The sequence below is a fragment of the Hyaena hyaena genome, unplaced genomic scaffold (assembly GCF_003009895.1).
Source record: "Hyaena hyaena isolate Hyena2069 unplaced genomic scaffold, ASM300989v1 scaffold_445, whole genome shotgun sequence".
Lineage (NCBI taxonomy): Eukaryota > Metazoa > Chordata > Mammalia > Carnivora > Hyaenidae > Hyaena > Hyaena hyaena.
The window spans coordinates 82,980-95,348 of record NW_024081077.1 but is presented as its reverse complement, the minus strand read 5'-3'; the positions used below and the strand labels follow the sequence as shown (position 1 = coordinate 95,348).

General features: G+C 41.6%; 1 protein-coding gene across 2 annotated transcripts in view; it reads left to right on the top strand.

Annotated features, from left to right (window-relative positions):
* The window catches only part of ANO6 (anoctamin 6), a 201,320-nt gene that overhangs the window by 163,413 nt on the left and 25,538 nt on the right, over nt 1-12,369 (top strand). For both annotated transcript variants that reach the window (XM_039253292.1, XM_039253291.1), the window contains 3 exons: nt 4,356-4,581; nt 5,615-5,784; nt 5,994-6,091. In XM_039253292.1, the coding sequence (XP_039109223.1) occupies nt 4,356-4,581; nt 5,615-5,784; nt 5,994-6,091 (494 nt within the window). The remainder of the gene's footprint in view (nt 1-4,355; nt 4,582-5,614; nt 5,785-5,993; nt 6,092-12,369) is intronic.

The window sequence follows — 12,369 nt, the reverse complement described above, 5'->3', positions numbered from 1 at the left end:
GATTTCCCCATATCCAAAGCATTCTAACCCTAAAACAACAGAAGAAATTTTTGTTAATCAATAGGGCAAAGGGTTAATACGTTCAATACATAAAAAGTCCATATCACTTGTAAGATAATACTAAAGATCTCCAGAACTAAGGAGGCAGAGGACACAAATACCCTTTCACAAAATAAAAAATACCCTGGCAACTGCCAAGCCTCAATCCTAATTAAATCAGTGCACATTAAAATGAGATACAGTGTTTGACCTATCAGGTGATAAGGCTCAGTGTGTGTGAGGAGGAAGTGCAGTGATCAGCTACTCTCATACTTGAGCTATGGGAATTTTAAGCTGCTCTGGCCACCTTAGCAGTTTGGCAGTAAGTATCAAGAGTCAAAAATGTTTATGTGCTTTAATCCACTAATTCAGCTTTTAAAAACTTTTAATAAGGGACTCTTTCAAATGGTAAGTAAAAGCCAGTAAAGATTAGTCACATAAAAGTTTATTACAAATATATATATACATTTATATTATTTATTTATATACATTATTATAAGTAAAACCTTGGATTGTGAGTAACTTGTTCTGTGAGTGTTCCACAAGATGAACAAGCATTTCTAATAAATTTTAACTTGATAAACGAGCGATGTCTTGGAGTACGAGTAGAACATGACACCAAACATCACATGATCACAACTGAGCTAGCGGTTCTTGAAATTTGCTTTGATATACAAGTACTGTGAATTACAAGCATGTTTCTGGAACAAACTATGCTCACAGACCAAGGTTTTACTTTATATATAAATAAGATCTCAGCCAAAATATTCTACTTCCAGCCCTTCATACAGTAGAATATAGTGCTACCATAAGAAAGTATGTCCATGAAAATATTTGATGACATGTGAAAATGTTATGGTTATGATTGGCATAAGGAGAATACATAAAATAATTTTGGATATGTAAACAATGCATAGTTCTGAAGGAATTATGCCTATATGTACTAAATAGATACATTTTTCCAGGTTTCTTTTTTCCTTTATTTAAAAAAAAATTTTTTAATGTTTGTTTATTTTTAAGATAGACACATGTGTGGGAAGGGCAGAGAGAGGGAAAGAGAGAATCCCAAACAGGTTCCACACTGTCAGCACAGAGCCCAGTGTGGGGATCGAACTCACAAAACTATGAGATCATGACCTGGGCAAAGATCAGAGTCCAGTGCTTAACCACCTGAGCCACTCAGGTTCCCCTTGTAGTTAGGAGTCCTTCAATTATAGGTGACAGCAAATCAGTCTCCAATTGGTATAAACAACAATGATGACAACAAAATGAACCTGTAAATGGTTCCTTTAACTACAAATCTCAGGTCTGAGGAGTGGCTTCCATTAAGGATAGAGACTGCAGCCCAGATGACATCAAAGACTGTGTGTTTTGTTCTGTCATCATTCTATGTTCAGTGGTCTCCTGGCTTGGTGGGTGTAGGCACTACCTTAGAGTCTCAAAATGGCTGCAGGATTTCAGATCTGACATCACATTCAAGCCAAGGGAGGTCTCTCTTAGCTCTAGTTGTCCTTTATTGACCAGCTTTCTCCCATGGACACTAGCAGATCTCTCCTCACATCTCATTGACTCTCATTAAGATATTAATCCTTGAATCAGTTACTGAGTGCAATAAGATAAGATACCTATTTGTCTCAAACCAATCAGGATCTACCTGTAAACCCTGGGGGAAGTGGGGGTCAATCTAGCCCAAACCATAGGACTGAAAATGGGGAAGAGGTTATTCTTCTAACACACCATCTGGGTCTGCTTATAAGACTGGGAACAGATCCAGGGCCGCATACATAACCAGTGTCCACCGTAGAGTAATTTCAAATATTCTCTAATAAGCACATATTGAAGTTATAAGCAGGAAAGATTCATAAGGAACTTGAGAATAAAAATCTTCCTACTATGAAGAAATACTGAACCTATCAAGTGCCCTGAAGAAGTATGAAAACATATCAAGTTTATAAAAGCTCTGAAAAGAATTAGAATTCATTTCATAAACTATGTAGGAGGCAGTGCCAAATAGAGGTTAGTGTGACTCCAGAGTCTTAGAGGAATTCCGTTCTTCCACTTGTTAGTTGCTTAATTTGGGTCAAAGTCTTAATCTCTGTGGCTCTTTTTCTCTCTAAAAGAGACAATACTACCTACCTCACAGGACTGTTGAGGATTTAAAAAATATGTGCTGAGTTGAATAGTAAGTATTTAAAAACAATCTCAGCTATTATAATTACTTAATAATTTAAAAAACAATTATGGCAATATTTTAATTTTTTAAGTTTTTTTTTTTTTTTGAGAGAGAGAGAGTGTGTGCACAGGGGAGAGGCAGAGAGAGAAGAGAATCCTAAGCAAGCACTGCACTGTCAGCACAGAGCCCCATACGAGGCTTGAACCCACAAACTGTAACATCATGACCGAAGCCAAAGTCAGGAGTCAGACGCTTAACTGACTGAACTACTCAGGAACCCCTACGGAGATAATTTTTAAAAATTATATGAGGGACACCTGGGTGGCTCAGTCAGTTAAGCGTCCAACTTCGGCTCAGGTCATGATCTCACAGTTCATGGGTTTGAGCCCTGCATCAGGTTCTGTGTGGGCAGCTCAGACCCTGGAGCCTGTTTCAGAATCTGTCTCCTTCTCTCTCTGCCCCTCCCCCACTCATGCTCTGTCTCTTTTCAAAAATAAACAAAAACTATTAAAAATACTTGTTAATTATGTATGATTTAGGGGCCCCTGAGTGGTATAGTTGGTTGAGTGGCCAGTGTTAATTTCAGCTCAGGTCATGATCCCAGGGTCAGGGATGAAGCCCCATGTCGAGCCCTCTTTCTCAAAACATAGAATAGAATTAGAATAGAATAGAATAGAATAGAATAGAATAGAATAGAATAGAATAGAATAGAATAGGTTCACTTTGAATGGCTTGCATTTGTTGTGTTCTGAGAGGAAGACTGGATATACCTTTTCTAATACATTTTTCTCAGCATTGGAGCATTTTCACGTATACTCACACACAAACATGTGAAAGAAAGGAGATAATGAGCAAGATTAGAGGGAGAAATATAATTCCTTTTATACAAACTGATGGCTTTAAAAGTGGAAAAAAAAACAAAACATCGTGTTAACACTTCAGTCCCCATAACCACAGCTCACATGTATATAGTACTTTTCATTTGCCCGTGCTTCATGTTCTAAGTGTTTTTACCTGGAGTAATTAATTCATTAAATCCTCACAACAATCCTATGTTAGTTCCCATTGGGATCCTCCATTATGTGGGCAAAGAAATTGAAGCCCCAAAGGATTTGCACAGGGTCCCACAGCTAGAGGCAGAGCTGGGATTCAAATGCAGGAACCTGGATCCAGGACCTTGCCTGTAATCACTGCTTTTATTGCTCCTCACAGGTGAAACCCAGCCTCCCCCTGTTTCTGTAAACAACATGACAGGATTTGCTTGGCCCTGAAATTCACATTCTTTGTAGCTTTTCTCCATGGTAGCAGTCATCACAAGCAGTCAGACACATCGAGTACCTGCTTTGGAGTAAGTCCAAGAAAGTAGATGTAGGGAAAACAGTTTAAAAATGGGACCATTAGGGGTTCCTGGGTGGCTCAGTCAGTTGAGCGTCTGATTTTGGCTTGGGTTATGGTCTCACGGATCGTGAGTTCGAGCCCCACATTGGGCTCTGTGCTGACAGCTCAGAGCCTGGAGCCTGTTTCAGATTCTGTGTCTCCCTCTCTCTCTGACCCTCCCCTGCCCATGCTGTCTCTCAGAAATAAATAAAAACCAAAAAAAAAGGGACTTTTAATGTGCATTACTTAGTGGCCAGAAAACCTGCCTAGGAGGAAGTGACCTCCTACAACCACATTCAAGCTATGCTTCAGACCCTCTCACTGACATTGGTCTATGCAGTCAAAATCAACAGATCAGTGAAATGAATCTTGTGCAAAGGCAGGTATGAATACCTGCCAGTTTAAGATCTTAAGATCCAAGGGGGAAAGTGCGTGAAGCTTTCATCCGCAGACACCTGCGGCCATTCCATTTCCAAGCTTCCTCAGGGCACCTCTTCAGCCTCCCCAGTCCTGTTCAGAATCTCACCTCCTACAGGTGACTAAGACAACTAGCACTGTTGACCCTTGGACCAGTGATCTGTTCCCTGCTGGAAAGAAACCTATCCCCTTCATAGATTATAACTGGGCAAAAACTTGAATTCATCTAAAGAATATCACTTTAGAATATCCCATCACCCATCACTTGTCTATTTGAGCACAGGGTTAATTTTTAAGTGTAAAAAGACTATTAGTGAATCTCCTGTTGCTGTGTTTATTGTGCTTCTAGATCCTATTGATCATCGCCTCAGTTATTGGGATCATTGTCTACAGGCTCTCAGTGTTCATTGTATTTTCTGCAAAACTTCCCAAGAACCTTAATGGGACAGATCCCATCCAGAAGTACCTGACTCCACAGACAGCCACATCTATCACCGCTTCCCTCATCAGCTTTATCATCATCATGATTTTGAACACCATATATGAAAAAGTAGCAATCATGATTACTAATTTTGGTAAGGTCCTATTATAGCTTAGGTCATTTCTAAGACCTTTTTAGATCCTGGTGAAAAATAGAGACTGTCTCTTTTAGGCATTTCAATTTCCGTATGTTACAAATTTTAGAGAATTTCAAGTGTAAACATATTTTGTCTGACCTGTGTGGGAAATGAATTATCTACAGCTTTGCATTAGTAAAAGGGACAAAGCAAAGACAATCATTATAATGTCCAAGCTCTGTGTAAACAGATCAGTGCTGAATAATATTTTCAATTACATTAGATCACGTACCCTATTGTTGAAAGTAAATAGTCTCTTTATTGCAAATAAGTGGAATAGGGTCATGGTTCCAGTGGCAAATATGCTCCTTTTTTGCTGAGAGGACAAGTAATCACACTGTTGCGTGGCTCCCCCCATGCTCTTCATATTAATATAGCTCTGTTCTCATCAGCTCTGGCTTTTGTAATAAATGTTTCTCTCTCTGGCTTCTATCCCAGGCAGCTGCTTAGTGGCCAGAGTTAAGCACTCCCCACATGTTGCATATGCCTGGGTTATTCTCCAAATGGTCTGCTCAGTGGTCATCGTCTGACAATGATCAGACTGATTTCAACTCTCAAGTAGGAGGATGACCTGTTTCCTCTTCCCCAAATGCTTGTAACAAGCTCCCCCTTGTTTTGTTTGTTTCAACAGCCCTGCCTTATTGCCATCCAGGAAGACCATAGCATTTAGCAGGCTGTGCAAAAATAATTTTTTGTCCACTTAGACCTGAGAGAGGACAGCCTTGCCCATTTGAAAACATTGGGCTTGTAAATGTTAAGGAACCCTTGAATATTTTTGCCATGTGGGATTTTGCATTCTTGGGGTGGGGGTGGATTCTTGTAACAATGTGTAAACTTAAACACAGCAGCTAAATTAAGGAATTCAAAACAGCTTAAATGAAAACAGTGTGAATTGTATTTTTCTTTAACATGTTAACTCATGTATCAGTGTCTTTGATTACGGTCTCAAAGCTGTTCACAATTTTAAAGTCTTGCCTTTATTTAACTACAGAACTCCCAAGGACCCAGACTGATTATGAGAACAGCCTGACCATGAAGATGTTCTTATTCCAGTTTGTCAACTACTATTCTTCATGTTTCTACATCGCATTCTTTAAGGGCAAATTCGTAGGTTATCCCGGAGACCCAGTCTATTGGCTGGGAAAATACAGAAATGAAGAGGTATGCGTATAGAATTGTATTCTCTTGAGAGTCTGTAAGGTCCTTCGTGTCTTCTCCCAATTGCCCCATGAAGAGTTTCTTCACTGTGTATTCTTCAGAGCCTTTTTGCCTCAGCGGAATCTATATCAGAAAAAAAGAAAATTGATGCCTCTCAATTTCATGTTAGACCCATCTAAAATTTCAGCGAGATTTTCTTTTTAATATTCCAGTGTGACCCAGGTGGCTGTCTTCTTGAACTGACGACACAGCTGACAATAATCATGGGTGGAAAAGCGATCTGGAATAACATACAAGAGGTGTTACTTCCGTGAGTATTAAGTTGTGTAACCTGGGGGTGTGAACAGGGTGGACCAGTGCACCCATCCAAATCATTTGCCTGTGTGTTCACACAACCGCATGCCTACCTCGCACATGGAGTGAACTCTATTTAAAGTCTCTAGACCAACAGTGTGAATGTATCCAGTGTTTAATAGTTACGTTTTTAAAAACGTACCTCTTTCTGTTTAACTTAAAACGCCATCTGCTACACTTTATGCCTGTTAGCCTGTTATTGATAACTGACTGATCTTAGTCATTGGAGAGATGGCCTTTGTTGGAGCTGTTAACTGTTTGCCTCGCTTCGCCCGACTTGCTCCCCCCTTTATAGCATGGTTTAAAAATCAACAGTTGTGATCCTAGGGTGTGCCAGCCACTATATTAAGCGCTTTATAGATCTTTCTCACTTAATGTTTCAAACAGTCCTTATTTTTATCTCCCTTATGCAAATGAAGATTCTTTGGCTTAAAGAGGCTAAATGATTTATCCACATTTGCCTTATCCATAAGAGGCTACTGTGGGATTCAAATCCAAGATCCCAGTACTCCAAATCCATGTGCTTTCCAGAAGAGCAGTTCTCTTGTGGTCCTCAGGCACCAGGATTACATAATGTTTTAAGAGATAATCATCTAGAATAATAAGCACAAATGTTTTGACTTAACTATTCTTTCCCTAAGAAATGAGAACAACAGATGTTAGCTAAGGTCATACTGTCCTTTTCAGTTTTCACTGAAGCCCTATCCAGTATCAAAGTAAATAGTCCAGGGCCATCTCAATTTCTGCGCATTTTCGGGGGGCTTATTCATCTTTTATTGCCGCTGAACAGATTGCCACCAACTTAATGGTAATAGGAGGACAATGAAAAAAAAACCCCACAAAATAACACAAATTTAATATCTCACAGTTCTAGAAGTCATGAGTCTGACAGGGGTTTCAGTGGGCGAAAGTCAAGGTGTGACCAAGGATGTGTTCTTTCACAAGCCTCTAGGTTGAATCTGTTTCTTTTGCCTTTTCCGGCTTCTTAGGTGTTGTCCACATTCCTTGGCTTATGGTTCTTTTCTCATCCCAAAGCCAGAAGTGTTGCATGTCTCTGACTCTTCTGTGATCCCGTCCCCCTCCCTCTCTCTTCCGCTTTTAGTGACTCTGGTGATTACACTGGGTCCACCTGGATGATCCAGGAAACTATCTAAAAATTCATTTGCAACTTTAATTCCTCTCTGCCATGTGACTTAACATACTCCTATGTTCTGGGGAGTGGGACACAGACATCTGAGGGTGGGGATCCATTCTTCTGTCTATTACAGTGAACCTTTTCAAGATCATTTCTGGCTCTGACTTCCTGTGCGCACAAAACTTTAGATCTCCATTCCCTGTGTTGCCTTCTACATCTATTCTTTTTGCTCATGCCATCCCAAATGCAGTGTGGTCCCTCTCCTCAGTGTCTGAAACTGCTCACACAAGCAGTCTTTACTGATGTTTGGGGCATGGAGGCAGAAACTCAACTTTAATTTTGAAATAAAAATCCTCCATGTTTTAAAAGTCTTTCTTTCTCCTATGTAACTGGATTGTGTGTGTGTGTGTGTGTGTGTGTGTGTGTGTGTGTGAGTGTGAGTGAGAGAGAGAGAGAGAGAGAGAATGAAAGAGCCTGAGAGCAGAGGAGGGACAGAGAGAGAATCCCAAGCAGGCTCCACGCTGAGCATGGACCTGGCTCGGGGCTCGGTCCAATAACCATGATGAGATCATGACCAGAGCTGAAATCAAGAGCCAGACGCTCTACCATCCAAGCCACCCGGGCGCCCCAGGCTTTGTAGGCCTCAGGTCCTGTGCCTGTCTTTCCCCGGCCATAGACAACTTCCTTCTCTTTCTTTCTCTTCCCTCCCCTAACTTCCCCCCTCTGTTCCCCAGTACCGAGTTCCTGTTCATTCTCTTCACGTAACAGTTAGCCCCCTTTTTTTCTTTTCTTTCTGTTTTTATAGAACAGAAACCTTTGGGTTTCAGTGTCTCCTTCCAGATTTCTTCACCAGGCTCATCCTCCACTTTCACTGTAAACTGTCAGGGTCTGTTCTAAACAGACACCCTCCATTCTCCTCCACTTCTCTCCTCTCCTCCCTCCCCCATCATAAAAAAAAGGGATTCTGGTCTTAGCCGTAAAAATTAATATTTTGGAGCCTTACAGTTCAGTAAACAACCTTACCTTCACTGAGTTCATATTCAGATTTTTCCAAATGAGTAAAAGTAGGTCATGTACAAATACTGGGCTTATATATGAGAATAAATATATCAAATAAAGGAAAGGCTTAATTCCGATTATTAAAAAGCATTTTTCTGAAGGAAGTAGGCTAATTATTTAACACTAAATTTTGATGACTAATTGGTTGTCTATAAGCTATTTTCTGATTTCAAAAAAATAGTGGTGGGGGTACCTGGGTGGCTCAGTCGGTTTAGCGTCCGACTTCGGCTCAGGTCATGGTCTCACGGTTCATGGGTTCAAGCTGCATGTCGGGCTCTGTGCTGACAGCTAGTTCAGAGCCTGGAGCCTGCTTCAGATTCTGTGTCTCCCTCTCTCTTTCCCCTATTCGTGTTGTCTCTCTCTCTCTCGGCCAGGGACAGAAGTATCTAGCATTGTATTTTTAAAAAGCTCTCTAAGTGGTTCTCCTGTGCAGTCAAGATTGAGATCTCTGAACGAGAATCATAACCCACTAGAAAACCCAAAAGACTAAGAATAGTGATGGATGGGAGACAGCCCAAGATTTCCTACTACAGATGAGTGGTTCAACTCAGAAAGACTGAACAAGAGGCTCAGAGCCTGGAGCTTAGAAAAGAAAGCTCGTCGGAAAGACTTTTTTTATTTATTTCTGAGAGAGAGAGAGGCAGTGTGAGCAGGGGAGGGTCAGAGAGAGAGGGAGATACAGAATCCGAAGCAGGTTCCAGACTCCGAGCTAGCTGTCAGCACAGAGCCCGACGTGGGGCCCGATCCCACAAACCGTGAAATCATGACCTGAGCTGAAGTCGGACGCTTAACCGACTGAGCCACCCAGGCGCCCCAGAAAAGTCTTTCTAATATGACTTGTTACGGGTCGGGGCAGGCAGTACCACGCGAGAGGGAAGTGCCAGCCGCACCAGTCATGGAGGTGGTTGCCAAGGCAAAAGTTCCATCCTTAGTCCAAACTAATGGATTTGGAGCCCCTAGAGTAAAAGACCTGCTTCTCTGGGGCATGGAGAGGGTTCAGTCCAGAGCCTGAGGCTAGACGTGTGAGATACAGCTAAAAAACAAACAAAGACAGTAGAAACCAGGAATTTTGTTGGGTGATGGATGTGTAGTCATTGATGCCACCTCCCTCACAAGGGCCCTGTCATGTGTAAAACTGCAGGTTCCCGGGCCATGCCTTAGACTTGATTGATAACAGAGCTTTAGGTTGGGAAACAGGAAATAGCACTGGCAACAAGCATTCCGGGTCATTCCAAGTGCCAACGTGAGATTCACCAATCCAAGCACTGCATCCCCTAGCCAAGCTCCTAACTTGGGCTGTATTTACAGTCGGCCTGGCCTTAGCCAGTTAGCCTGTATTGGCCAATACAAAATCCTGTGAAGGCGGTTTTGGTGTGTTAGGAAATGTGCTAAATATTTTACCTGTTCTGAAGTATTTAACCCTGTCAGAAACCCTGGGCAATATAGGTTTTATCATCCCACTGAAGTTAAATAGTAAGCAATAAAGTGTAGATTCACATTCAGGGGTGTCTGAGACCATGTCCCCTTCACTTTCCACAGCCGCCTGCTGTGTCTCTCATGTCATAGAAGAGAAAGAAATGGGGAAAGATTGTGAAGCCAGGGGCACGTTCTGTTGGAGAGAAATCTCCCCTTTGTAAACCTGGGTGAGTGGTCAGTGAAGCTGACACACACTAGCCAGCAGTGGGAAACCTAGCATGATGAGCTGTTTGTAATGTGTATCTCTGTCCGGGGGTGGGGAAGGGGGGGCAGGGTACACACTCAGGTGCATATGCAACACACACACTTGTCTTTACAGTAGCGTGAGGCCTTCTCATTACTCGAATTTGCAGTCTGTACCAGTGTATTGTTTAATCAGCCAAAGCTTAGCCCAGATGTTTGTATTTGAAGTTGTTTGCTGCTGTTGTGCCTCTTCTGGTGAACTCCATGAGTATACCACAAGCCAGCTGTTGCTTTAGGGGGCAATGGTTCATCAGGCTACAGGTGCATACCTCATTTCACTACCAGACTTCGATTTCTTTTTAGGAAAAAAAAGCCATAAAAGGGGGTGAAACATTTATTTGGAGGCTTTGAGAAAGAAAATAACCTAAGAGACCAGGAGACAGCTCTGTGGCGCCGGTGTCTGATAGACCAGAGCACTGGGCTGTGTTTTCAACCAGCTATGCACTGTGACTTTGAGGAGACATTTCGCTTCTCTGGGCCTTGATTTGTTCAGCTTAAAATAGGGTCTTGGACCTGTTCTAAAATGAAAATATATCCCTTTTCTCTCAGAGCCCTTCAATGGTTCCCTGGTTCCCCTAGAGTAAAAAATCCCCAAATCCTCACAATGGTCTCTGAGGCTCCCCACTTCTTAAAACTTCCAGCCTAGTTTTCTGCTCGGCCTGGACCACACCAGGCTCCATGCTGTCTGTCAGATGTAGGACGCCTGCTCCTGCCTCTAGGGCTCTGTAGTTGCTGTTCCCTCTGCCTACTTCATATTTGTATTCAAATGTCACTCTTGGTGAGCCCTTCCCTGCCACTGCACCACTCCCCTCCCACAAATGCCAACACTCCATTCCTTAACTCTGCTTCATTCTTCTCCAGAACACTCTTACCAGCTCCCATACCATGCCTGTCTTCATTTTATTTTCTCTGGTAACTTCATTCTGGACAGCCCATTGTGGATAATATCAGGGAAATAAGGGGAAAAATAAAGTTAATCAAATGAGACAAAGTATTTTTAATTAGTTTTTTTTTTTTTTAGTTTAATTTACATCCAAGTTAGTTAGCATATAGTACAACAACGATTTCAGGAGTAGATTCCTTAATGTCCCTTACCCATTTAGCACCCCCCCTCCCCCCCCCGCACAACCCCTGCAATAATCCTCTGTTTGTTCTCCATATTTAAGAGTCTCTTATGTTTTTGTCCTCCTCCCTGTTTGGGTATTATTATTGCTTTTCTTATGTTTATCTCTTTTGTATCTTAAAAGTCCTCATATGAGTGAGGTCATATGATATTTGTATTTCTCTGACTGACTAATTTTGCTTAGCATAATACCCTCTAGTTCCATCCACGTAGTTGCAAATGGCAAGATTTCATTCTTTTTGATTGCTGAATAATACTCTTGTATATTTATATATACCACATCTTCTTTATCCATTTATCCATCAAGGGACATTTGGGCTCTTTCCATACTTTGGCTGTTGTTGATAGTGCTGCTGTAAACATTGGGGTGCATGTGCCCCTTCAAAACAGCACACCTGTATCACTTGGATAAATACCTAGTAGTGCAATTGCTGGGTCATAGGGTAGTTCTATTTTTAATTTTTTGAGGAAATTTCATGTTTTCCAGAGTGGCTACACCAGTTGAATTCCCACCAGCAGTGCAAAAGAGATCCTCTTTCTCCGCATCCTCGCCAACATCTGTTGTTGTCTGAGTTGTTAATGTTAGTCATTCCGACAGGTGTGAGGTGGTATCTCATTGTGGGTTTGATTTGTATTTCCCTCACAATGAATGATATTGAGCATTTTTTCACGTGTCGGTTGGCCATCTGGATGTCTTCTTTGGAGAAGTGTCTATTCATGTCTTTTGCCTATTTCTTCACTGGATTGTTTGTTTTTTGGGTGTTGAGTTTGATAAGTTCTTTATAGATTTTGGATACTAACCCTTTATCTGATGTGTCATTTGCAAATATCTTCTCCCATTCCGTCAGTTGCCTTTGAGCTTTTCTGATTGTATCCTTAGCTGTGCAGAAGCTTTTTATTTTGATGAGGTCCCAATAGTTCATTTTTGCTTTTGTTTCCCGAGAGAAAGTATTTTTAAAAACCAGCTGTCCATAGGGCACCCAGGTGGCTCAGTCAGTTGAGCATCCAACTTCAGTTCAGGTCATGATCTCACGGCTCCAGAGTTCAAGCCCCACATTGGGCTCTGCTGTCAGTTCAGAGCCTGCTTCAGATCCTCTGTCTCCCTCTCTCTCTCAAAAATAAAAACGTTAAAAAAAAAAATTACCTGTCCACATGAAAAGGAGCTGGGAGAAAAAATAATAGCAGTTACAATCTTAAA